The 22,746-nt window shown below is 37.2% G+C and overlaps 1 protein-coding gene across 1 annotated transcript in view; it reads left to right on the top strand.

The window, feature by feature from the left end:
* The first annotated feature begins 743 nt into the window (after window positions 1-743).
* Window positions 744-22,746, top strand: part of resilin — a 33,948-nt gene continuing 11,945 nt past the window's right edge. The window contains exons 1-3 of the mRNA XM_073955680.1: window positions 744-1,921; window positions 2,321-2,455; window positions 6,695-7,178. Coding sequence (XP_073811781.1) covers window positions 887-1,921; window positions 2,321-2,455; window positions 6,695-7,178 — 1,654 coding nt within the window. The 5' untranslated portion in view covers window positions 744-886. The remainder of the gene's footprint in view (window positions 1,922-2,320; window positions 2,456-6,694; window positions 7,179-22,746) is intronic.

Below are 22,746 nucleotides of genomic sequence, written 5' to 3'. Positions count from 1 at the left end.
ACGATCGTGTACCATCTACATAAATATACACGTACATACATATTTACCATCTAAGGTTGCTGATCTTCTGCTCGAACTTGTTGACTAACTTCTCCATCCGATACACTCAACTCCACACACAGTCAAGACTACATTCGGCAGATTTCTTAAGACGGAGTGTCTACGGAGTTTAGCATGTGGCACGAGTGGTGATTGTAGTTTAGTTTATTGTATTGTGTCGGCTGAACTAATCTAAGGTGACGTAGTTGTCAAAGACATGACTTTAGTTTTTCACAACAAAAACAACAACGACATGGTTTGTCACAACAAAAGTTTCGTTGTCTTTTAAATCGAAATCACAGTGCCGAAGAAAAACAAAAACAACTCAAAAATTCATAATTCAAAGATCCTCTCGCTTCTGACGGCTCAGTGCAAAAGCGTTAGGATCAGACCTAGGAACGGACAAACGGACGGACTAATCATCGGGTGGAGACGTTCACAACGGTTAGGACAGGCTGACAGACCGACAGACACACCAATAGATAGCATGTTGGATGGGTTGCCTTGTCTGTCTCTATGCCAACATCATCGACTGCATTGTCGCTCGGCATCGATGTGATGTTCAATGTGTAACATTCTGTTGTGGCAGCCAACACTCAGTTCGGAGACGAAATTTATTTTCATATAAATATTTCAGTACTTCGAGAGGAAAACATCAGTTATTGTTTAGATTTCCATAACAACGGTTTTGTGTAGAAAAAGAACAAAAGGTTCAAGTTTCGCAGGCGAAAAACAAAAGTTCTCGCAATCTTTTGAGAACATAGCAGGATTATTTTGTAATCCTGAACAAACCAACCTTAACATCAATTCCTTAACATAATTCGAACAGAAGTGCAAACCGAGTGCAATGTGGAAGTTGGTGTGTGTTACATTAGCGATATCAACAGTTTTAGCGCGACCCGAACCACCAGTTAATTCATATTTACCACCTTCGAGTAGTTATGGAGCACCCGGTGCGGATGGAGGTTCAGGAGGTTCCCCATTGGCTCCTTCGGATTCATATGGGGCACCAGGTTTAGGTGGAGCTGGAGGTTCTGGCCAAGCACCTTCTTCTTCATACGGTGCCCCCGGTTTGGGTGGTGGTAGTGGGGGAGCACCATCTTCAAGTTATGGTGCTCCTGGTGCAGGTGGTGGTTCTAATGGTAATGGATTTGGAAGTCCCTCTTCCAGTTATGGAGCACCAGGCGCAGGTGGAGCAAATGGTAATGGTGGTGGCAAGCCTTCATCAACCTATGGTGCTCCTGGTGCTGGTGGTTCTAATGGTAATGGTGGTGGCAGGCCTTCATCATCCTATGGAGCTCCTGGTGCTGGTGGTTCTAATGGTAATGGTGGTGGTAGGCCTTCATCAACCTATGGCGCTCCTGGTGCTGGTGGTTCTAATGGCAACGGTAATGGTGGTGGCAGACCTTCATCAACCTATGGAGCTCCTGGTGCTGGTGGTTCTAATGGTAATGGTGGTGGTAGGCCTTCATCAACCTATGGCGCTCCTGGTGCTGGTGGTTCTAATGGCAACGGTAATGGTGGTGGCAGACCTTCATCAACCTATGGAGCTCCTGGTGCAGGTGGTTCAAATGGCAACGGTAATGGTGGTGGCAGACCTTCATCAACCTATGGAGCTCCTGGTGCTGGTGGTTCTAACGGCAACGGTAATGGTGGCAGCAGACCTTCCGACAGTTATGGTCCTCCTGCTTCGGGTATTAGCGGTCGCAACGGCGGCGGCGGTGCTGGAGGCCGTGGAGGTCAACCTAATCAAGAATATTTGCCACCTAATCAGGGAGGCGGTCGCAATGGAGGAGGTGGAGGCAACAATGGTGGCGGTGATAACGGTTACGACTACTCTCAAAATGGTGGTGGACAAGGTGGCGGTGATGACGGAAACAATGTAAGTACACAGCAAACAAAAACTGCCTTATGGCTTATGGTTTCAGAAGGGTCCAACTAAACAACAAATCTTCCTTCTTGCTACACATATTTTATACTACTTCGGTAAAAGAAAGAAAAAACAATAAACAAAAACATGGTAGATAGCACACGATGCACAGGACACCAAGTCTACAATTATTTTTCTCTCTTAACAAAGATAAACCAAACAAAAACACAGTCTATTTTCACAACAACCACTTGTGCGACAGGGACAAATGTCATCATCACCAACGACAAACAAATCCTCTCTCAACTTTGCTTCCACAAAACATACGCTTATTCTTGCTGCTGCAGCTTCTTTCAGATTTCCATGTAAATTTCTTTCATTCGTTATACTTTGATTTGATCCATTTTATAGGAACCGGCTAAATATGAGTTTAGCTATCAAGTCGAAGATGCTCCAAGTGGTTTATCGTTTGGCCATTCGGAAATGCGTGATGGTGATTTTACTACTGGCCAATATAATGTCCTATTACCCGATGGAAGAAAGCAAGTAAGAAGATAAAACAAACAAAAACCATAAATAATGACAAAACCCTTAAATATAATGAAAAAATCTCATTGACTATTACCGGTGTGGGAGGGAGAGAGTAAAAGAGACGTTTGATTAATTGAAGCTAAACTGTTTGCATTTTACTAAGGTAGTTAAATTTTGCACTTTTTCGGTGCATTGTGCTAAAAAACACTTCAACATTTATATTTTATCAATGGAGTGGAGTTCATACACATACATGTTTTAATAATATTTTAACTAACTAGTGCCGGCTACTTCGAAAGTCAAAGGAGGATATTAAATACTGTTTTCGTTAAACAAATTCTGTTCCCCGATTCATATTAAGCTCTATGATATGGGACCTACAGTTTATCGCCGAGTCCGAAGAGCGTGCCCTAAGACACCACTTGTAGGGAAGTTTTGCATGGCTAAAATACTCAGGAAATGTCGCCAACATTACTGAGGGGTATTTTTCCACGGTTGAAAATTTGATATTGCCTAACCGGGGAATCGAACCCACGACCTTCTGAGTGCAAGGCGAGTGTGCATACCATTGCACCACGGTGCCACCCTGATTGCTACGATTTAGATATTTTAATTTGGAAATATCGCGCTTCTGTATGAGGCACGAAATTTCCCCAAAAAAATATGGAGTACCATTTTTAGTGCGGATTTGCCATACCAATTCCATATCTAAACCTAAACACAAAATTTCAGAGCTGTTACTATATTCGTTCATATAATACTAAATTCAGTAGCACATAATATTTTTCCTACACTTGACACCAAATATCAGAACTGTAGTTCTATCCATTCTTATAATAAATATAACCATATTATGTTCCTTTTAGTACTTATGATGCGGGTTCCCAAATCCAACTTTCAGACTTCTAACTGTAAATAGTACCAAATGTAATACCATATAGCAACTTTCGTACAGTTACAGTGCATAATTAAAAAAATTTCCTGATCTTAGCCCTACACATCATTTCCATAACGTACTCCATATCTCAATTCTACAGACCAGCAGTGATCCTAATACTAAATTTAGGATTCCAACTCTATTAAATTAAATTTAGAACAATTTTGTACTTTTAGTACACTTATAGTATGATTTTCCCAAACTTTTCTCTCAGAGATGATTAACAATTTTTATAATTTAGTATCAAAAAAAAAAAAAATGAATTGGGCCTGGCTGGAAAATTATACTCGCTGATGGCAGACACAAGGAGGTCCATATCATCGAACATAAAATAAAACCGTGGTGAACTCATTGATGTGACACAAGTCTCCCTTTTTCCCCTCAAGGATGTAGTGAGTGCCCTCGTGTGTAGAGTGTTCGGTTAAAAATCAGAAGTTCGTGAACTCATTGATGTGACACAAGTCTCCCTTTTTCCCCTCAAGGATGTAGGTTAAAAATCAGAAGTTCGTGTGTTCAAACCCAGGAATAGACCGAAAGAAAAGAAAATGAAAAAAAAAAACAAAAACAAAGAATGTGGAATGTTAAATTTGAATATAATTTCACCTCAACTGTTCTAAAAATAGAACGTATGTTTTTTTAACTTTTTCGACTACCGGTATGTGGTTAAATATGTACTTAAACACACATATTTAAGGAAGTACTTCCTTCCTATGACATCCCCATGTAAAAATAATGAATTTTACGGTCTATTTGTAAGAAGTTACTACTGCCAAAATTTACTGAATAAAGTCATTATGTACTTGGTAATAACTTTTTTGCTGGGTATTTGACAATCTTATTTCTAGACTGAATTCAGTCGCACATTCCACATTTCATCAAAATTGGACACACATAGCGCTTTTGGTGCAGCAAATACGTGAAATCGGTTGCAGCAAATATCGAAATCTGAACCGATTTCGATATATTTTGACACATTTATTTCTATACCCAATTCAGTCACACATTCCAAATTTAATTGAAATCGGAAATATATTGAGTGTTTGATACAGCAAATAGGTGAAATCGGGCGAAAATATACAAGTCTACAAATATAAATCTGAACCGATTTCGATATACTTTCGCACATTTATTTCTCGTTACACATTCCAAATTTCATCGAAATTGGACACATACATATAGAGTGTATGGTGCAGCAAATACGTGAAATCGGCCGAAAATATATATGGGAGCTATATCCAAATCTGAACCGATTTTTACCAAAAGCAATAGAGTTCTTCCTATGGCAAAAAATAATAATATTTCCCAATTTTCTGCTGAATCGGACAATAAATAAGTCCTGTACGTTTGGAACGGACGGACATGCAAAAATCGGCTCAGAAAGTGATTCTATGTATATCCCTAAAGGGCACGGTGCACCTGAACCAACTTGCGGATTCTGAAACTACAATGTTCATAGATGAGAAAAATAAAAAAATCGCTGGAGGGATTTTTAAATAAATCGCGGCCAAAGGTCACATTTTAGGGTTTTTTAGGTTTTCATGATTTGGCTTGGAATCCGCAAAAACTTCCCAGGTGTAAGCTTTTTTCATTTAAAGTTCAGGAACTAAGGGTCTTTCTCGTTTCCTTATGCATGTTACATACAAATGCACAAATAATACTCCTTACCACAGGGTATGTATATATAATTTTTTCACAAACATCCCAGATGGGACAAGGGTGACTTTTCTCATATCAATGAGTGCACCCCGATTCATATTAGCTCAATGATATGGGACTTACAGTTTATCGTCGAGTACGAACGGCGTGTCTTAAGACACCACTTGTAGAGAAGTTTTATATGGCTGAAATACTGAAAGCCCATAACAACGAAAGACCAGCAACGCGGACCCGGGTCTGCTAGAAATTTTATATTTCAAGATATTCACGCCAAAAAAGTTATATTTAAACTTTCTAAAAAAAATTAAAATTGTTGCTATTTTAATATTAAAAAAAAAAAACGAATTTATTAGTGAAGAAAATTTGGAATTCTTCGGCTTGTGTTGTGTCTTGTGTGGAACAATGGTACAGTATTAAAAATTGCTTTCGTACCTCGTCTCTATCCACAAACAATTACCTACCTAAACAGGGGTGCCAAGTTGGTGGTTTTCCCGCTACTTGTGGTGATTTTTGACGTACAAAAACCATTATTTAAGCACAAATTTCAATTTATTTAAGGTAAAAATCGCTACAGACCTATGGTGCGTATGTGGCTGTAGCGATTTTTACCTCGGAACAGGTGGCATCCCGGTACCTAAATTTATTTGTAACTACAGTCTAACTTCTCTACAACGAAAACACATCCAACGATTCAGTAAAGTTGGGCGCCATTTCTGATAAAAGAATAAAAGTGCAACGGCAAAACAGATCGAATTTTTCTTTATTTTTTTGTCAGAACTGTCCAACTGTACTGAAATGTTGGACGTGTTTTCAGCTTAATTCTCTTTCTTTTAGATAGAAAATAAGATTTTATTTCATAAGTATCTCTAAAAACTATAAATATGTATTTCGTCCCCAACAGCTACGGTATTAAAAGTTTGACATTTGCCTCTATTTACTACATTGTCTGTAAAAAATCGATTTTTAATATCATAAATTGATGATAATATAATGTTGACCCGTGAATCTTGGCATTGCACTATAGGTAATTTGCCCAGTTTTTGAGGCATAAAATCGATTTTGCATATTTTAATAATACGACTATTCTACATGGCATTGAAAAGAGAACATGCTAAATTTTATGAGTATGAATGCATTTTTTCAAAATGGCGTTAAAGCCGCTGTTTTATTTTGCAGCCAAAATCATATTTTAAAGGAAAAAATACAAAAACTAAAAAAATTAATATTATAGATCAAAATTTTTGCTATTATTATCAAACCGAATTTGTGTGAAAAAATATCCTCGAGGTTGTGATTTTAAAAATTTCGTTGAGTACGATTATAATATCGGCTATTACCAAGATATACTATTATATGTCGGTTGGATGTAAAATTTGTAGAGACAAATGGCAAACTGTTGCCGTCAATAGGGCTAAGCGACTACTTTACTTTGGTCGCTAAATTACCGAAAATTATAGTTAATTAATGAAATTATATGCAATTGTCCATAAGGCCAAAATGAGATAGAGAATTCCACTACTGATATCGTTAGTGAACAACATAACAGAGCTATTACCAAAAGTAAACTCGTGTGATATTTAGAAAATAATGAACATATTTTCCTAAATTTGTTAATAATAAAAACAAACCTAAATACATATTTTCATTATTTTATCTCATAGATCGTTGAATATGAAGCCGACCAAGAAGGTTATAGACCCCAAATTCGTTATGAAGGTGAGGCTAATCAAGATGGTCAGGGAGGTGGTAGTGGCGGAGGATCTGGTGGAGCTGACGGCTATGACTATGAGCAAAATGGCGGTGCTGGTGGTAGTGGTGGACAAGACTTGGGAGCTGATGGTTATTCCAGCGGCCGTCCTGGCGGAAATGGAAACGGTGGCTATTCGAGCGGAGGACAAGGAGGTGGACGCAATGGTGGTGGAGATGGTCAAAACAATAACGGTCAAGGATACAGTAGTGGCCGTCCCAATGGAGATGGTGGTGGTGGCGGTGGACGTAATGGCGGCAGTGGAGGTGGTGGCTATCGCAATGGAAATGGAGGAAATGGTGGTTCCAATGGTAGCAACGGCTATAATTACGAACAACAAGGTTCAAACGGCTTCGGTGCCGGTGGACAAAATGGTGATAATGACGGCAGTGGTTATCGCTACTAAAGAAAAGGAATCTATCAGTTCCCTTTGATGACGTCATAGTGCAATGTTTCTGGTTTATGATTTTCGATCAAATGGAATATTTGAACAGATTAGGATATTATTTGTCAAATAAGGCTACCTACCCAACTAGACTATTATTACTATTATGATGATAATCTAGTATAATTTTTTTAATATAAACTATTTATACAATAAGTTTAAACAAATATTTAAAAGTAACGAATGTGGCATAATATGAAAACAAAACTCATCTACCTTGAACTGCAAATTACGTACTCGTATTCCCATTTCCATATCCACTTTTTTCTCATATATATGTACATCTTTATTTTTATTGTAGCATAATTTTCATTGTTCTTCCAATTGTAGCACAAATTAAAACATACGAACTCGACCCATTCCCACCAAAAAAATTAAAAAACAAAATGTCATCCCCTCACACCTTTATCATCATAGATTTAAACGCACATCCATTCCCTATATCATTGTCTTAAGTCTATGACATCTGTTATAAGTTTCTTTTTAAAGAATGAATGAATACGTCGTAAAATATACGAACAAAATGACAATAAAAATATACATTAAAAAAATTATTCTGTAGTGAGTTTAAATTTCTTAGGCCAATTTTTATATTATAATTTTTGCACATTTGCACTATTTAATTCATGTGTTCGCGACGTCCCTAATTTAAAAATATAAATATCTATGGGAGATCTATAGGTCAAACATCTGTAAGGACTAATACAATTATTCCGAAGAGGCAAACGATTATCTAACTCATTTTTTGAGTTATCGACAAAAATCGGTATGAATGAAAAGTTCAAATAAATGTTGACAACATTGTTGCTATCGGTACAAGTTTACGACTACTTTTAATTGGTCACTAACTACCGAATAATACCGTTAACTACCACAATTATATGCATTTTACTTTTACAGATATCTGTCGGTAACTCAAAAAATGAGTTAAAGAATCGTACTACAGATATGAACTGAGTTTGGGAGTATTGGTATTTGTCATATCGCTCATATACTCAAAAAGAGGCATAAATCGAAAAATGCGTTTTCTGAGTCAGAAATTTCTATTTTTTATGACTTCTACTTTATCAAGTTTTCATGCTAATATCTCTTAAACTCAACGAGTTACAGCTTATTATTAGAGTTGGAATACCGAAGTTTTGAATTAAGGTTACTGTTGGAGTGTGGGATTGCGGACGTTTTGAAAATTCGTAGTTATGGGTATGAACAGTACTAAATTTGGTACAATTTGGATTTGAGTGAAAAGATAGAGCTGGGTTCCTGAAATTCGGAATTAAGTTTACTGTTGAAGTGTATGACTGAGGGAGTTGTGGAAATGCATACTTTGGTACAATTTGGATTTTAGTAAACGGATAGAGTTGGAATTAAGATTACCGTTGGAGTGTAGGATTGAGGAAGCTTTGGAAATTCGTACTTATGGGTAAGAGAAGTACTAAATAGTAGTTAATATGGTACAATATGGATTTAGGTGAACGGATAGCGGTAGAATCCTGCAATTTGAAATTATGATTATTGTAGGCCTGTTGAATTGAGGAAAGTTCTAAATTGTTCTAAATTTTATACAATTTGGATTTGGTTTAACGGATAGGGCTGGAGTCCTGAAATTCGGAATTAAGATTACTGTTAAAGTGAAGGATTGAGGTAGTTTTCGAAAATCTTACATATGGGTACGAAGAATACGAAATGGTACTAAGTTTGGTACAATTTGGAATTGCACGAACGGATACAGCTGGAATCTTGAGATTTGGAATTACGATTACTGTTATTATTTTGTATTAATGTCAGTGTAGGGTTGAGATATGTTTTCGAAATACGTACCATAAGTATACGAAAAGTACTTCTTCTTCTTTATTTGCAAATCCGTTATCCGGATATAAGCGATCATACAATATTATTATAAATGTGTTATACTATTTTATTTTATATTATACAGGCATAAACAGCTCTCTATTTTTTGCCGCCGAAATCATGCTTCTTTCATCATGGCAGCCTGTCCTATCTTGTATGTTTTTCAGCCAGTTCAATTCTCTCCTACCTCTTCCTCTTTTTCCTTCTACATTGCCCTTTATGATGGTTTGCAGGAATTTATACTTTTCATTTCTCATCAGATGTCCCAAATATGCAATTTTCCGAGCTTTGACATGTCGCAGCAATTGTCTATCTAAACCCATTCTGCGTAAAACGTCCTGGTTTGTTACATGATCAGTCCATGGTATCTTTAAAATCCTTCGGTAGACCCATATCTCGAAGGATTCAAGTTTTTTCTCATCTGCAATTTTGATGGTCCATGTCTCAACTGCGTAAAGTAGTACGGACCAGATATAGCATTTCACGAATCTGACTTTTGTTGAGAGGCTTATATCGTGATTTGTAAAGACTGTTTTGTACTTGAAAAATGCATCTCTGGCCATCTCTATACGACGTTTGATTTCCTTGGAAGAGTCCCATTTTTCATTTAACAATACTCCAAGGTATGTGAAATTAGTGACTCGCTCAATATTTTTATTATTAATTTTTAGTATGGTGTGATTTTTTGATTTTTCTTACTCACAACCATGTATTTTGTTTTTTTAATGTTTATTTTTATGCCATTTGCTTCGCTCACCCTTGTAAGTTTATCTACGAGCCTTTGTAAACCAGGTAGACTGCTAGCTACTATTACGGTATCATCTGCATATCGTATATTATTTATTGTTCGTCCATTTATTTTTATACCTATTCTTTCATTTTCCACGGCTTCATTAAATATTTTTTGGGAATAAACGTTGAAAAGCATAGGAGACAATATGCACCCCTGTCTTACTCCTTTTGATATAATAATTTCGTCCGTAGTTTCGCCATTTATCTCAATCCGTGCAGTTTGACTCCAGTATAAGTTTTTAATGCATCTTATTTCCTTCTCCCCAACTCCAATATCTTTCAATATATCTATTAGCTTGTCGTGTTGAACTGTGTCAAATGCCTTTTCATAATCTATGAAGCAAAGGAAAACATCTTTCTGGACATCTCTGCACTTCTGCACCAGTATCTGCATGGAGAGTAAAGCCTCTCTCGTCCCCATGCCCTCTTTGAATCCAAATTGTGGTTCTCCCATAGCCTTTTCACATATGGGGTATATTCTTGTGTGTATTATTCTCAGAAAAATTTTTAGGATGTGGCACATGAGGCTAATCAGTCTGTACTCACTGCAATTCCTTGCATGCATCTTCTTCGGTATTGCTATAAAGGTCGATAATAACCAGTCATGTGGGTACTGGCCTGTATCGTATACATTATTAAAGAGTTTTACTAATATTTGTATATTGCGTCCATCTATTAGCTTCAACACTTCGGAAGGTATTTGGTCAGGTCCTGTTGATTTTTTGTCCTTCAGCGTTTTAATTGCATGCTCCACTTCAGACTCCGTTATCGGATTTCCAGCAATATTGATATTAACATTTTCGTTGTTGGATCGGCTTTCATTTGTAAACAATTCTTCAATATATTTTTTCCAATGGCTCTTTATTTGTTCTGTTTCAAAAATTGGCTGGTTGTTGTTATCAATAAGCGTTGTGGGGATATTTTTCCTATAAATTCCGGCCGCTTCTTTCAATTTTTTGTGAAGATTAAAATCAACGTGCACATTCTGTAGGTGTTCAATTTCTTGGCACTTTCTATTTAACAGTGCGTTTTTGGCAGCACGAGTTGCTGTTCGTATTTCTTTGTTGATTTCCCAATACTTCTCGTAATCCACGTTTTTAAATTTACTGCGTTCTGCTCGAAGCTCTAAAATTTCATTGGTCATCCATTTCTCATTATTTTTCCTATTGCAGTTTCCAAGGGAGTTTTCAGTAATTCTACATATTGTGCCCTTCACATCATACCAGAGGTTTTCCAAATCGTTCATGTCGATCCTTCCTAGTTCCTTGTTCATGCTATCCTTCACCTCGTTTTTAATCATTGGATCATTGAGTTAATTCTGACCCTAGTCTTCTTTTTTCGTATTGTTGCTAGTTTTATTCGGATATTTAACATCAGAAGGTTATGGTCCGATGGCACGTCTGCTCCTGGGTAGGTTGAACATTTGGTCACGCAGCTCCTATATCTTTTATTTATCATAATGTAGTCAATTTGGTTACGCTCTATATTATTTCTGTTATCCTGTGGTGATTTCCAGGTATAAAGCCTACTGGGGTGTAACTGAAATAGTGTGTTAGTGATTGTAGTTCCATGCTCTTGACAGAATTGTATTAATCTGTCACCCCTTTCATTTCTTTCGCCAAGACCAAAACTTCCTGTAATACCGCATACCTCTTCGCTTCCTACTTTGGCATTGAAGTCGCCTTGAATTATTGTAATTTCTTGTGATTTCGTCATTTTTAGCAATTCATTGATTTCGTCATAGAATTTTTCGACCTCGTCTGTGTTTCCATCACATGTGGGTTCGAATACTTGAATTATGTTTAAGTTAAGCGGGTTTCCTTTTATTTTTATCATCATTGACCTATCGGACATTGGAACAAATCCAGCAACACAGCCAGCAACATTTTTGCTAACGATGATACCTACACCTCTTCTGTGTGTCCCTTCCATATTTCCTGAGGAGTATATCGACGCATTTTGGGATTTAAATGTGTGACATTCCGTCCACCATGTTTCACTAACGCCTAATATACCTTTGTTAAATATGTTCATTTCAGTGATAGTATTGTTAAGTTTTCCAGACTCATACAAACTTCGGACATTTCATGTTCCAAAGTTCAGTGTACTTAATTGTACTCAATTTGTTGTTGGGTGTAGGGGCAGTGCTGGAATCTGTATTTTTTGGATTTAGGGTGAGTAATGGTGTGTAAGGGTGATATACCGATATATCCGAAATTTTGTGTGAGAGGTACCAGAAGGAGTAGACAAATATAGTCCATATTCGAACCTGATCTATGTCTGGTAGATATATTAGGATGTGCAAAGTATGGATTACATGGGTCACTCCCTTCAAGAGTTATCGTGCGCACAATTTTTCCGAACATTTTTAAACTTTTGTGGGGAAGGTACTTGAAGGAGTGGACCGATATGGCATATCTTCGAATTTAAACTATGTTTGGACAAAAAACTACGAAGGCCAAATGTTGGACCGAATCGGCAGATCCCTTCGAGAATTATCTTGCGCTCCAACCACTACACACGGGGTCATAGGGGCTTTTTGCATCTTTGGGGCTATTTTCTCAGGAAGTATGGACTTGCCCCTGATGAAATTTGTACCATCGTATGGAGGGCAGTGAATACAAGTTGTTGCAATAAAAATCGAAGCGATTCGAGAGCAGGTCCTATTCTGAACTTATCCGAAATTTTGTGTGGGAGGTACCCGAAGGCGTGGACCGATTGAGTCCATATTGGAACCTTATCTTAGTTTGGCAGATGGTTCACCATGTGCAAAGTTTGGACCAAAACGGTTACTTCTTTCATGAGTTATCGTGCGCACAAATTTTCCGAACATTTTCGAACTTTTGCGGGGGAGGTACCGGCAGGAGTGGACCGATATAACCCATCTTCGAACTTAAACTAAGTTTGGACGAAATATTGCGAAAGCCAAATTTTGGGCCAAATCGGTTCATCCGTTCGAGAGTTATCGTGCGCACCAGCCAGACAGACAGACGGACTGACATTGCTAAATCGACTCCAAATTGTCTGAAACACATTTCGTCCAAACATACTTGGGGTCTAAAACCATTATTTCGATGAGGCACATTTTGAACGTATGAAAGTGTATATACCCTCGTTAGCATAAATGCTGAGGGTATAATTAATTAAAAATATCTACAGAATATAGACAATGCATAGAAAAGTATGAAACAGTTTAATAGGCATTGGGTATAAAATTGCATATTATAGCAACAACAAAGGAGATAAAAACTTACACGGTGCGCCTTAACTAACTTTAAATGAAAAGTGCTTACACCTGGAAAGTTCTTGCGGATTCTGAAACTACAATGTTCATAGATGAGAAAAATCAAAAAATAAAAAAAATATTTAGTAAACGGTTTTGTGATTTAGCTTAAGTTTAACTGTGATTTTTATATTTTTGATTATTTATTATTTATTTTTATTAATTAAAAGTTGTGGAGTCCCGCTTTTTAATAATAAGAAATTAATAATAAAGCAAAATATTTAATATTTGAATAAAAAGACCCTCCTGAAAAAGTTGGAAACAAGCCAACAAAACGTTGAGCAAACATGAAATATATTTATTTTCATTTATTAACCTGACCAAAAAAGCCCAATAAAAACATCTATAAAAAATCGCCGGAGGGATTTTCAAATAAATTTTCAAATAAAATAACAAAGTTCGCATTTTTATGACTTTTTTAGGTTTTTACAATTTTGCTTGGAAGGTTAGGTTAGGTTAAGGATGCGTAACTGCCATGTTGGCAGCCACTCCAGTCGGAGACCTTGAGGTCCATTGTGATCATCCAGACGATTGAATTATGTGTATTGTAGAGATGCAGGTTGTTGTTGTGGTGTGATGGTGTGTAGATTGTGCTATTTGTTTGTAGATGAATAATGTGGCTATGTGTGTTGTTATAATATTTTCAAAAACTGAAAAGCCAATTGATAATTCCCTTCGCAGGGATGAAATCATGATATTGGCAGCGATCAGTAAATTTTGCAGGCTGTCAGTACGTTGTGTAAACATTACTCTCTGTAAAGAAAGTAATGATGAAGTTAAACCAATGGGGGAATACTTCAGACTTAAGCAATCATTTTTGGTTTTTACCATATAAGGTTGCCTGAGCAAGGTTCGGGTAAACATGAAAAAGGACAGCTAAAACAAAATTGGGTGACGTAGGGGATGGAAGGAACCAAGCAACGGTCCTGACCGGTTTTAACATGGCAAAGCCCAGGATTTATCTTGGTCCCTCTTTCATCTCAAGTGGACACTGACCTCCCCGTGGTGTCACCTGGGGAACTGCCTTTAACAACCGTTAACATGTGCCGCGCGTTCACCCATAAGAACGTTAAAAACTTGGGTTTGGGCGTCGGGTTAGTAACCCTCCCCTAGAAAAAACAGCCTACTATGAAAAAACGAAAGAAAAGAAAAACAAACCCCTCTAAAGTTGACGAACCCCGCAAACGTTTTAAGGACCATGATCTGCGAATCTGCACCTGGAATGTTAGATAGTTAGTTAGTTAGTCGGAGACTAAAACATCTTGTATCCAGCTTCACTCCAGTGAATGAAAGACTTGCTGCAATTCGAATAAAAGCTAAATTCTTCAACATCAGCTTTATTTGCGCTCATGCTCCCACTGAAGAAAAGGACGAACAGACCAAAGATATATTTTACGAGCGCTTAGAAGAAACATATGACCGTTGCCCTGCCCATGACATTAAAATCATTCTAGGCGATTTTAATGCCAAAATTGGAAAGGAGAGTATCTTTGGCCCAACAGTCGGGAAGTTCAGTCTCCACAGTGAAACATCTGACAATGGTATGAGGCTGATAGACTTTGCAGCGGCAAAAAACATGGTAGTTAGCAGTACCAGATTTAATCATCTCGATATTCATAAGGGCACCTGGCTGTCTCTAGATCAGAAAACAAGAAACCAAATTGATCATGTTGTGATAGATGGAAGACATTCGAGCGTGTTGGATGTACGATCGTTCCGAGGCGCAAACATTGATTCGGACCACTACCTTGTTGCAGCAAAGGTACACACCCGCTTAAACGTAGCAAACAAAGTACGAACAGACACAACACGAAAGTTAGACATCGGTAAGCTGCAATCACAACAGATAGCCACAGCATATTCCACTCAACTAGCCCAATTGCTTAATCAAAGCACTCCTCATCCCGATAACATATCAGCGCAATGGCAAAGCATTGCCCACTCCATGCAAACAGCCGCAAAATCCATACTTGGATACCAGAGACCTCCACCAAGGAATCCATGGTATGATGAGGAGTGTCGTGCTGCCACCGAAGAGAAAAATGCGGCATATAAGGCTACTTTACAATCCGTAGCAACGCGTAGCGCACGAGAGAGATACAGGGAGAAAAGGAGAGAGGAGAAACGTCTTTTCCGCAGGAAAAAGAGAGAGATGGAAAAGCGGGAGTGTGAAAAAATCGAGATGTACAGGAGCCAGAATGAAGTCCGAAAATTCTACCAAAGAGTCAAGCATCAAACTGATGGCTTTGTTACAGGCACATCCTCCTGTAGAGACCAGCAAGGTAATTTGGTAACTGATACAGATAGTGTACTCAGGATATGGAAAGAACATTTTTCAAATCTGTTGGTATCCAATAGCAGCGAAGACGACGAAGATACCACAGTCCAAATCCCAGAAGATGGTAAAGACAGCAATAAATCGGCTGAAGAATAATAAGGCAGCAGGGGCCGATGGCTTACCAGCCGAGCTGTTCAAAACCGGAGGCGACACGCTGATAAGGTGTATTCATCAGCTAGTTAGCACCATCTGGCAGGAAGAACGAGTACCCGACGATTGGAACCTGAGTATCCTGTGCCCCGTCCACAAGAAGGGAGATAAGACTGTATGCTCTAACTATAGGGACATAAGTCTACTCCCTATTGCCTACAAGATCGTGTCAGGGATATTGTGCGAACGACTAAAGCCTATGGTCAACGAGATAATTGGACCATACCAATGCGGCTTTAGACCTGGCAAGTCCACCATTGACCAGATATTTACCCTGCGGCAAATCCTGGAGAAGACCCAAGAGATGCAGATCGACACCTACCACCTTTTTGTCGATTATAAAGCAGCCTTCGACAGCCCGCTGCGTTCAAAGGTATTCCAAGCCATGTCTGAATTTGGTATTCCCGCAAAGCTCATCCGGCTTTGTAAAATGACTTTAACTGACACGAGGTCCTCAGTTAAAATAGGAAAGAACCTCTCCGAAGAGTTTGGTACCAAAAGAGGTTTCAGACAAGGAGTCAGCCTTTCGTGTGACCTCTTCAACATCCTGCTAGAAAAGGTTATACGAGAGGCAAACGTCAAAAGAAGTGGCACAATCTACACCAATAGTCACATGTTACTTGCTTATGCTGATGATATAGACATCATGGGCCGATCAGTATAAGAAGTAACTGATACCTTTATAAAGGTCGAAGGAGAATCTGCTAAAGTGGGTCTGGCGGTAAACGGTGAGAAGACCAAATTGATGGTGTCGACGCACAATGCGTCCATTGAGCTCGGACCGACTGTGGAAGTTGGTTCCTATAATATTGAGGTAGTAAAACACTTCGTCTACCTCGGCACCTCCGTAAACACAACAAACGACATCAGTTGTGAAATAAAAAGAAGAATTGTATTGGCCAACAGATGCTACTTTGGTTTAAGTAAGCAGTTTAAAAACAAAGCCACATCTCGTCAAACAAAAGTAACGCTCTACAAAACACTGATACTACCCGTGCTGATGTATGGCTCCGAAGCCTGGGTACTTGCGCAAGCAGACATGGCAGTGCTTGGTGTGTTTGAGAGAAAAATTCTTCGAAAGATCTACGGACCAATCTGCGTTGACGGTGAATATCGACGTCGCATGAACCACGAGCTGTATCTGCTATACAACGACATCAATATAGTTAAACGTATCGAGATGCAGCGATTGCGTTGGCTAGGCCATATCATAAGAATGAGCGATGATGAACCCGCTAAAAAGGCGTATGAATACATGCCACATGGCGGTGCACGCAGAATTGGCAGGCCAAGGAATAGATGGCGCAAACAAGTGGATGATGAGATGAAAAGGCGCGGTATTCCAGAGTGCAAAGCAACAAATAGAGAGGAATGGAGATCTCTTCTTAGTTCGGCCTATAGAACAAATGTTCTGTAATGGGCCAGCTAAGTAAGTAAGTAAAACAAAATTATATAGATTTCATGTCTTTAGGAACCGTACCCAAAATCTTCTGGGGGACATTTTTGCAAAAGATTTTGAAGCTGAAAAATGTCATCTTATTGTACATTTATTGCGGTTCTTGAAAACAGGACTTGGAAGGAAGCAATTTAGAAGGTCGAAATGTTTTATCAAAATAATTCTGATTTGATTTGACTAAAGACATTTTATCTGAAAAACAAGTAAGAACGGCGTTAAGTTCGGCCGGGCCGAACTTGTTATACCCTCCACCACAAGTTGTATTGAAGTAAAATGGAATAATTAGTTTCCTTTCGTGTATGAAGAAGACTTAATACTAAATTTCAGCAATTTCGGTAAAACATTCTATGGGGGCTATTTCAAAACGTCGATCTATACCGACAAATTTCTGACGGAAAGTTTTTAGGCTCAAAGAAGACTAAATAACAAATTTCCTATATTTCGGTAAGAGAATTTGGCTAAAGCTTAAAAAATACTCAAAGTAGTAGAAGTACGCTTCTATGGGGATATAGGAAGACGTGGACCTATGCTGATAATACTCTTCTGGAATATTTTATAACTCTTCCCAGCAAAATGTTCGATGCCAAAGATGCCATTCAATCATGGGTGCATGTGAGCTGGCATGTCATCTTTTTAGCATCTTCATCGATGAATTTTATATGAGCGTGGACCCCAAAAGATGCTATTCATTTCTGGATGAAAAGCATGTCATTTACACCAATGCTTTGACATGTCATTTTCACCAATGCTTTGGCATGCCATTTCTACCAATGCTTTGACACGTCCTTTTCACCAACCCAATGACATTATCATTACGACGAGAGTTTAAACAACGTTGGTTGTGGTTTCGGGTCTCCAACAACATCAAACCTATTGTAAATAATTAATCTTATATACATATTTAGAAAAAATTTTATAAATAAAAACACAAAATTCATCTCTATTGGATCGATGGAATGGGTACAAATGCTGATGAAAAGATCGGATCTTTCACGACTTCCTTTGCATGGGTTCAAATGCTGATGTAGAGATCGGATCTTTCACGACTTCCTTTGCATTGGTTCAAATGCTAATGAAAAGATCGGATCTTTCACGACTTCGTTTGAACCAATGCAAAAGATGCCATGAAATCACGACATCGCATGGAACTCCTTCCTTGAAATTTTGCTGGGTTGGAAGACGAAATAACGAATTTCAGCCATTTCGGTCGGATATTGACGTCACAACCTTCAGTATTACGAAAATCGGGAGGTACGGTTCTATGGGGGCTACATCGAAACGTGGACCTATACCGACGAATTTTAGTCAGAAATGGGGCAATATGAAAGCGTGGACTTGTTCAGACATATTTCTGGCGAACAGTTTTATATCACATTTAAGACTAAATACCAAATTTCAGCCATTTTGGTGGAATATTGAAGACACAACCTTCAAAATACGAAAAATCGGGAGGTACCTTTCCATGGGGGCTATATGAAGACGTGGACCTACACCGACAAATTTAAAGGGGAAGTTGAGTACCCCCAACGAAGTCTAAATACCAAATTTCAGCCATTTCGGTGGAATATTGAGGCCACAACGTTCAAAATACCGAAAAACCGGGAGGTACCGTTCTATAGGCGCTATATGAAAGCATGGACAGGTACCGACAAAATTCTGGGGGAAAGTTTTATACCACCAACGTAGACTAAGTGCAAAATTTCAGCCATTTTGGTAGGATAATGAAGCTAAAACCTTAAAAATACCGAAAATCGGGAGGTACCGTTATATGGGGGCTATATCAAAACGTGGACCGATATATCCCATTTTCAATACCAACCATCCTGCAAGTAATAGAAACTTCTGTACCAAATTTTGACTCTCTATCTTTAAAATTGCGAGCTGTATCTTGATTTCAACAGACAGACAGACGGACGGACGGACAGACGGACATGGTCAAATCGACATAGAATTTTATGCTGATCAATAATATATATGGCGAAAAACAAAAATCCTTTGCAATTCCATTTGAAAAAAATTAAAAAATTTTTTTGCGAGCATATCTACAGTTTTTGGCTTAGAGGCTAAGAAAAAAATTCTGGTTTCAAATCTGTTCGCGTTCACAAAATTGGACGATGCGCGCAAAAGTTATAGCGGTTTTTATTCTCATATAAAGAAAAAATATTTAAAAATATCTTATTTGTTGTTATGAGAAAATGTATGCATAAATCGTTAACAGCATTCCATATCTATTCTTAGATGTTTAAATAGCTATTAAATTTATTATTATTTTCGCGGAAAATCAACAACTAATACAAAAAATTTGAAGAAAATCCAAATTATCCCGCCCCAGAGTCCGTACAAACCCTCAAAAAATAAATTAAAAAATATATGCGGAATCTAGACAATGCGTAGAAAAATATGATACCAAATTTATAGAGATTGGGTACATAAATTGCATATTATAGCAACAACAAAAGAGAAAAACTTATTGTTGGAAAATATTGTTGCAAATATATTTTTTGGTTTGATTCGAAAAATTGAAAGAAAATATTTGGGAGTTCTCCAACTATTCCGCTAAAATCACATACAATAATTAATGTGTACTGCTAAAACTTCATCAAGAAATATGGTTTACCACCGTGAAAGCTTATTTGCTTACTGCGATAACTTATAAGGATAGGAAATAAAGATTAATATTGAAATTACAATCATTCAAAAAATGTGGAAATTAAAAAGCCTATTATTCGCGAATTAGTTAAAATCAGTTGATGCGCATCCGTTTTTGGATACAGCGAATCAATCTCTTTCAATATTTATGCATATTTTGATGTTTCACTCAGCGGTCAAAGTGTGCCGCCAGTTGCATCACACAATGCAAAAAACCTTAAAGCGGCTAAACATCGCGCAATTTGCATATGATTTTGATGCGCATCCGGTTTCAGTAGCACCCATCAAAAATACGTCTAAATACACATATTTCAAACAGCTTCTTCAAAAACCGCGGATGTGCCTCCACATTCTATTTTTGGTGAAAACCCCATATTACTCGCGAATCTCTGTAATTTATGACACGCGTTTTCGCAAATATTATAATTGCGTATAAAGGATTCCATTTACGTAAAAAATTTAAAGAAAAACGCGGTTTAGTACGCGGATTTGTCAACATAAATTTTTGATGATTTTCCTATTTTCAGGGTATCTATATCCGCGGTTTTAGTGGATGGATTCGATCGCGGATGGGCTCATTAGATCCGTCGCGTAAAAAAACTAAATTCACGCGGGGTACAAAGGAAATTGAATGGCACATGTAAATTTTTAACGCAAAAAATAGGTTTTTTAAAAAAATTCACGCATCAAATATTGGCCTTTAGACTCCAATTACTAGGATGCTGTAAGGAGCACACTCATGAGATATGAATTAAACGACGTAAAATCACGAGTTTTATAATCCTATTATGAGTTTTGAGTATCATCTTGTTGCGCGTCCGAATTATTAAAACAATTCAAAAAACCCCGAAATACCGGCTTCAAAATGTCAGCATCTATTTTAGGTGGATGCAGTGCATATATCGAAAAATGATACACTAGTATCATATTGCCCATGAAGTATTATTTGAGTCTTTCTTTGGGCATATGTCTATAAAATGTAAGGTTAAGCCAAAAATCGGAAGGGAGCATAAAAAAACTTGTTGGCTTCAACCCATTTTTACCTATTTTTCTGCATTGATGCCAACACAGCTTCCACGTAAATTAATTTTAATGGTCGACCTTATGGGATTCCTCCTAAAACACTTCATTTTAAAGAATGTATATCATACTATATAGTATATGTTAACAGTTCGCGAATTCTGAAAGGGTGAATCTCGGATTCATCGATTGTAAAAAATTTTTGTTTTTCGCCATATACTTCATAGGGTCTCCGACGAATAATAACGTATAATAACCTGAAACAACAGCGAACAAAGATATGACGCTAATTTCTGATAGCTTATAGGTAGACATCCGATTTTGCATATTTGCATATTTTTTAATAATGAGATGCGAAGATCGTTTCAAAGAAATCTAAACTGAATAAAAGGGTCATATTTTGTATTTTTTGCATATTTGCATATTTTTCATATGCACAAAATATGCAAAAAATATGCAAACAGTTTTTGGTCGAAAATCGTCGTTAAAGTCATCAAATTGACAATTAATGTTGGAAAAAAATCATCAAAACAACTTCAAAGTGTCCTAAATTAAGATTGTTGGCCGTTTAACGTCGATTTTTAGCAGATTATTACGCTATTGAGACCCCTTACCACAGTGTGGATATACAAATATGGTTATACATATGTATATTGTAATACCATTTTTTATTATTAAACTATTAAAAAATATAAAATTTGTTAAATTGTCAAATATTTTATTTAAAATTGAATATTTTCTTTGTCTTAATCTGTTGCATTAGTCTGGTTTTAACTCAAAGGGAAAACATCGATATCGGATTTTTTATGCGGCACACCCCTAAAGTTTTTAGTTTGGTTAGATTTTAAGATTGTTATAGTTTGAGCACCATTGGAATATGTTAACACATGCCACTGGGGCTTCGAAATTGTGAAAATCTCGATTTTTTTTTTTGGCTATTTGACGACTTCAGTTTCCCATACCTATGAAACGGTTAAAGCTATTTGCCCGTGTTATGCATTAAATCATGGATAGGAAATGTGCGCTTACTGAGAGCAAGTGAGCATACATTTCAATGCATTTTACATTGAAGTTTTCGCTCACTTGCTCTCAGTAAGCGCACATTGCCTGACCTGGCATTAAATTAATTCTTAATATTTCTTGCCGAACAACAAAATACGTAAGTAGTACTGAATTCAAGATAATAAAGCCAATGTCCCGAAAATGTCTTAGGGTGAAAATGGAGTCTATTGTGAAAAAAAAAACTTTTTACAGTGTTGTTGTTTATCTTGCTTTGGTGTCTGTTTAGTTCAAATCTAGTAACTTATTTTCCACACAGTTGACCAATCGAACTAAAATTTTGCACACTTTTCAGACATGGATGACAATACATGAATATGAAACCAAAACCAATATGGAACAATTTTTTCTTAGAGCCATCATATAGCGGTACCACCCGATTTAAAGTATTTGAAGGATTCTATCTTAATTTTTATGCCGACTTGTCTACTTGGCATTTGGTGTTCCCAGTGATACAGAAACTTCCTCACCAAAAATGTTGGACTCAGGTCAAGGTTTTGGTATAGCCCCTATATAACGCGATTTCAGGTATTTTAAAGTTTTTATCTAAATTTTCGGCCTAAATTGGTTATAATTTTGTTATGAGGTTCTCAGTGGTCAAAAATATTAATTGCTAAAAAGTTAAAAATAACAAATAAAAAAATTAAATTACAGTGTTTTATTTATAAATGCACTTAAAACTAGAAAATAATTTTTAATTGTAACATTGTAACTTAATTTTTTTAATTATTTTTATTTCTTCTTCATCAAATTTTTGGGAATGAAAACAAAGGTCTTTTACATTTCGTTCATATTTAAATTTATTTAAGGGACTGACATAATGTGGTTTTGGAGCCATCTGGGAAAAATGACTACTTGGTGATGAACTCGACTCCTTGCTCTGCAATGTCGTTCATAACTTTCAAGTTGTTTACCATCCTTTACCC

The sequence above is a fragment of the Musca autumnalis genome, unplaced genomic scaffold (assembly GCF_047663935.1).
Source record: "Musca autumnalis isolate F117 unplaced genomic scaffold, ASM4766393v1 scaffold_5, whole genome shotgun sequence".
NCBI classification, from domain to species: Eukaryota; Metazoa; Arthropoda; class Insecta; order Diptera; family Muscidae; genus Musca; species Musca autumnalis.
This window is presented reverse-complemented; position numbering and strand designations above follow the sequence as displayed.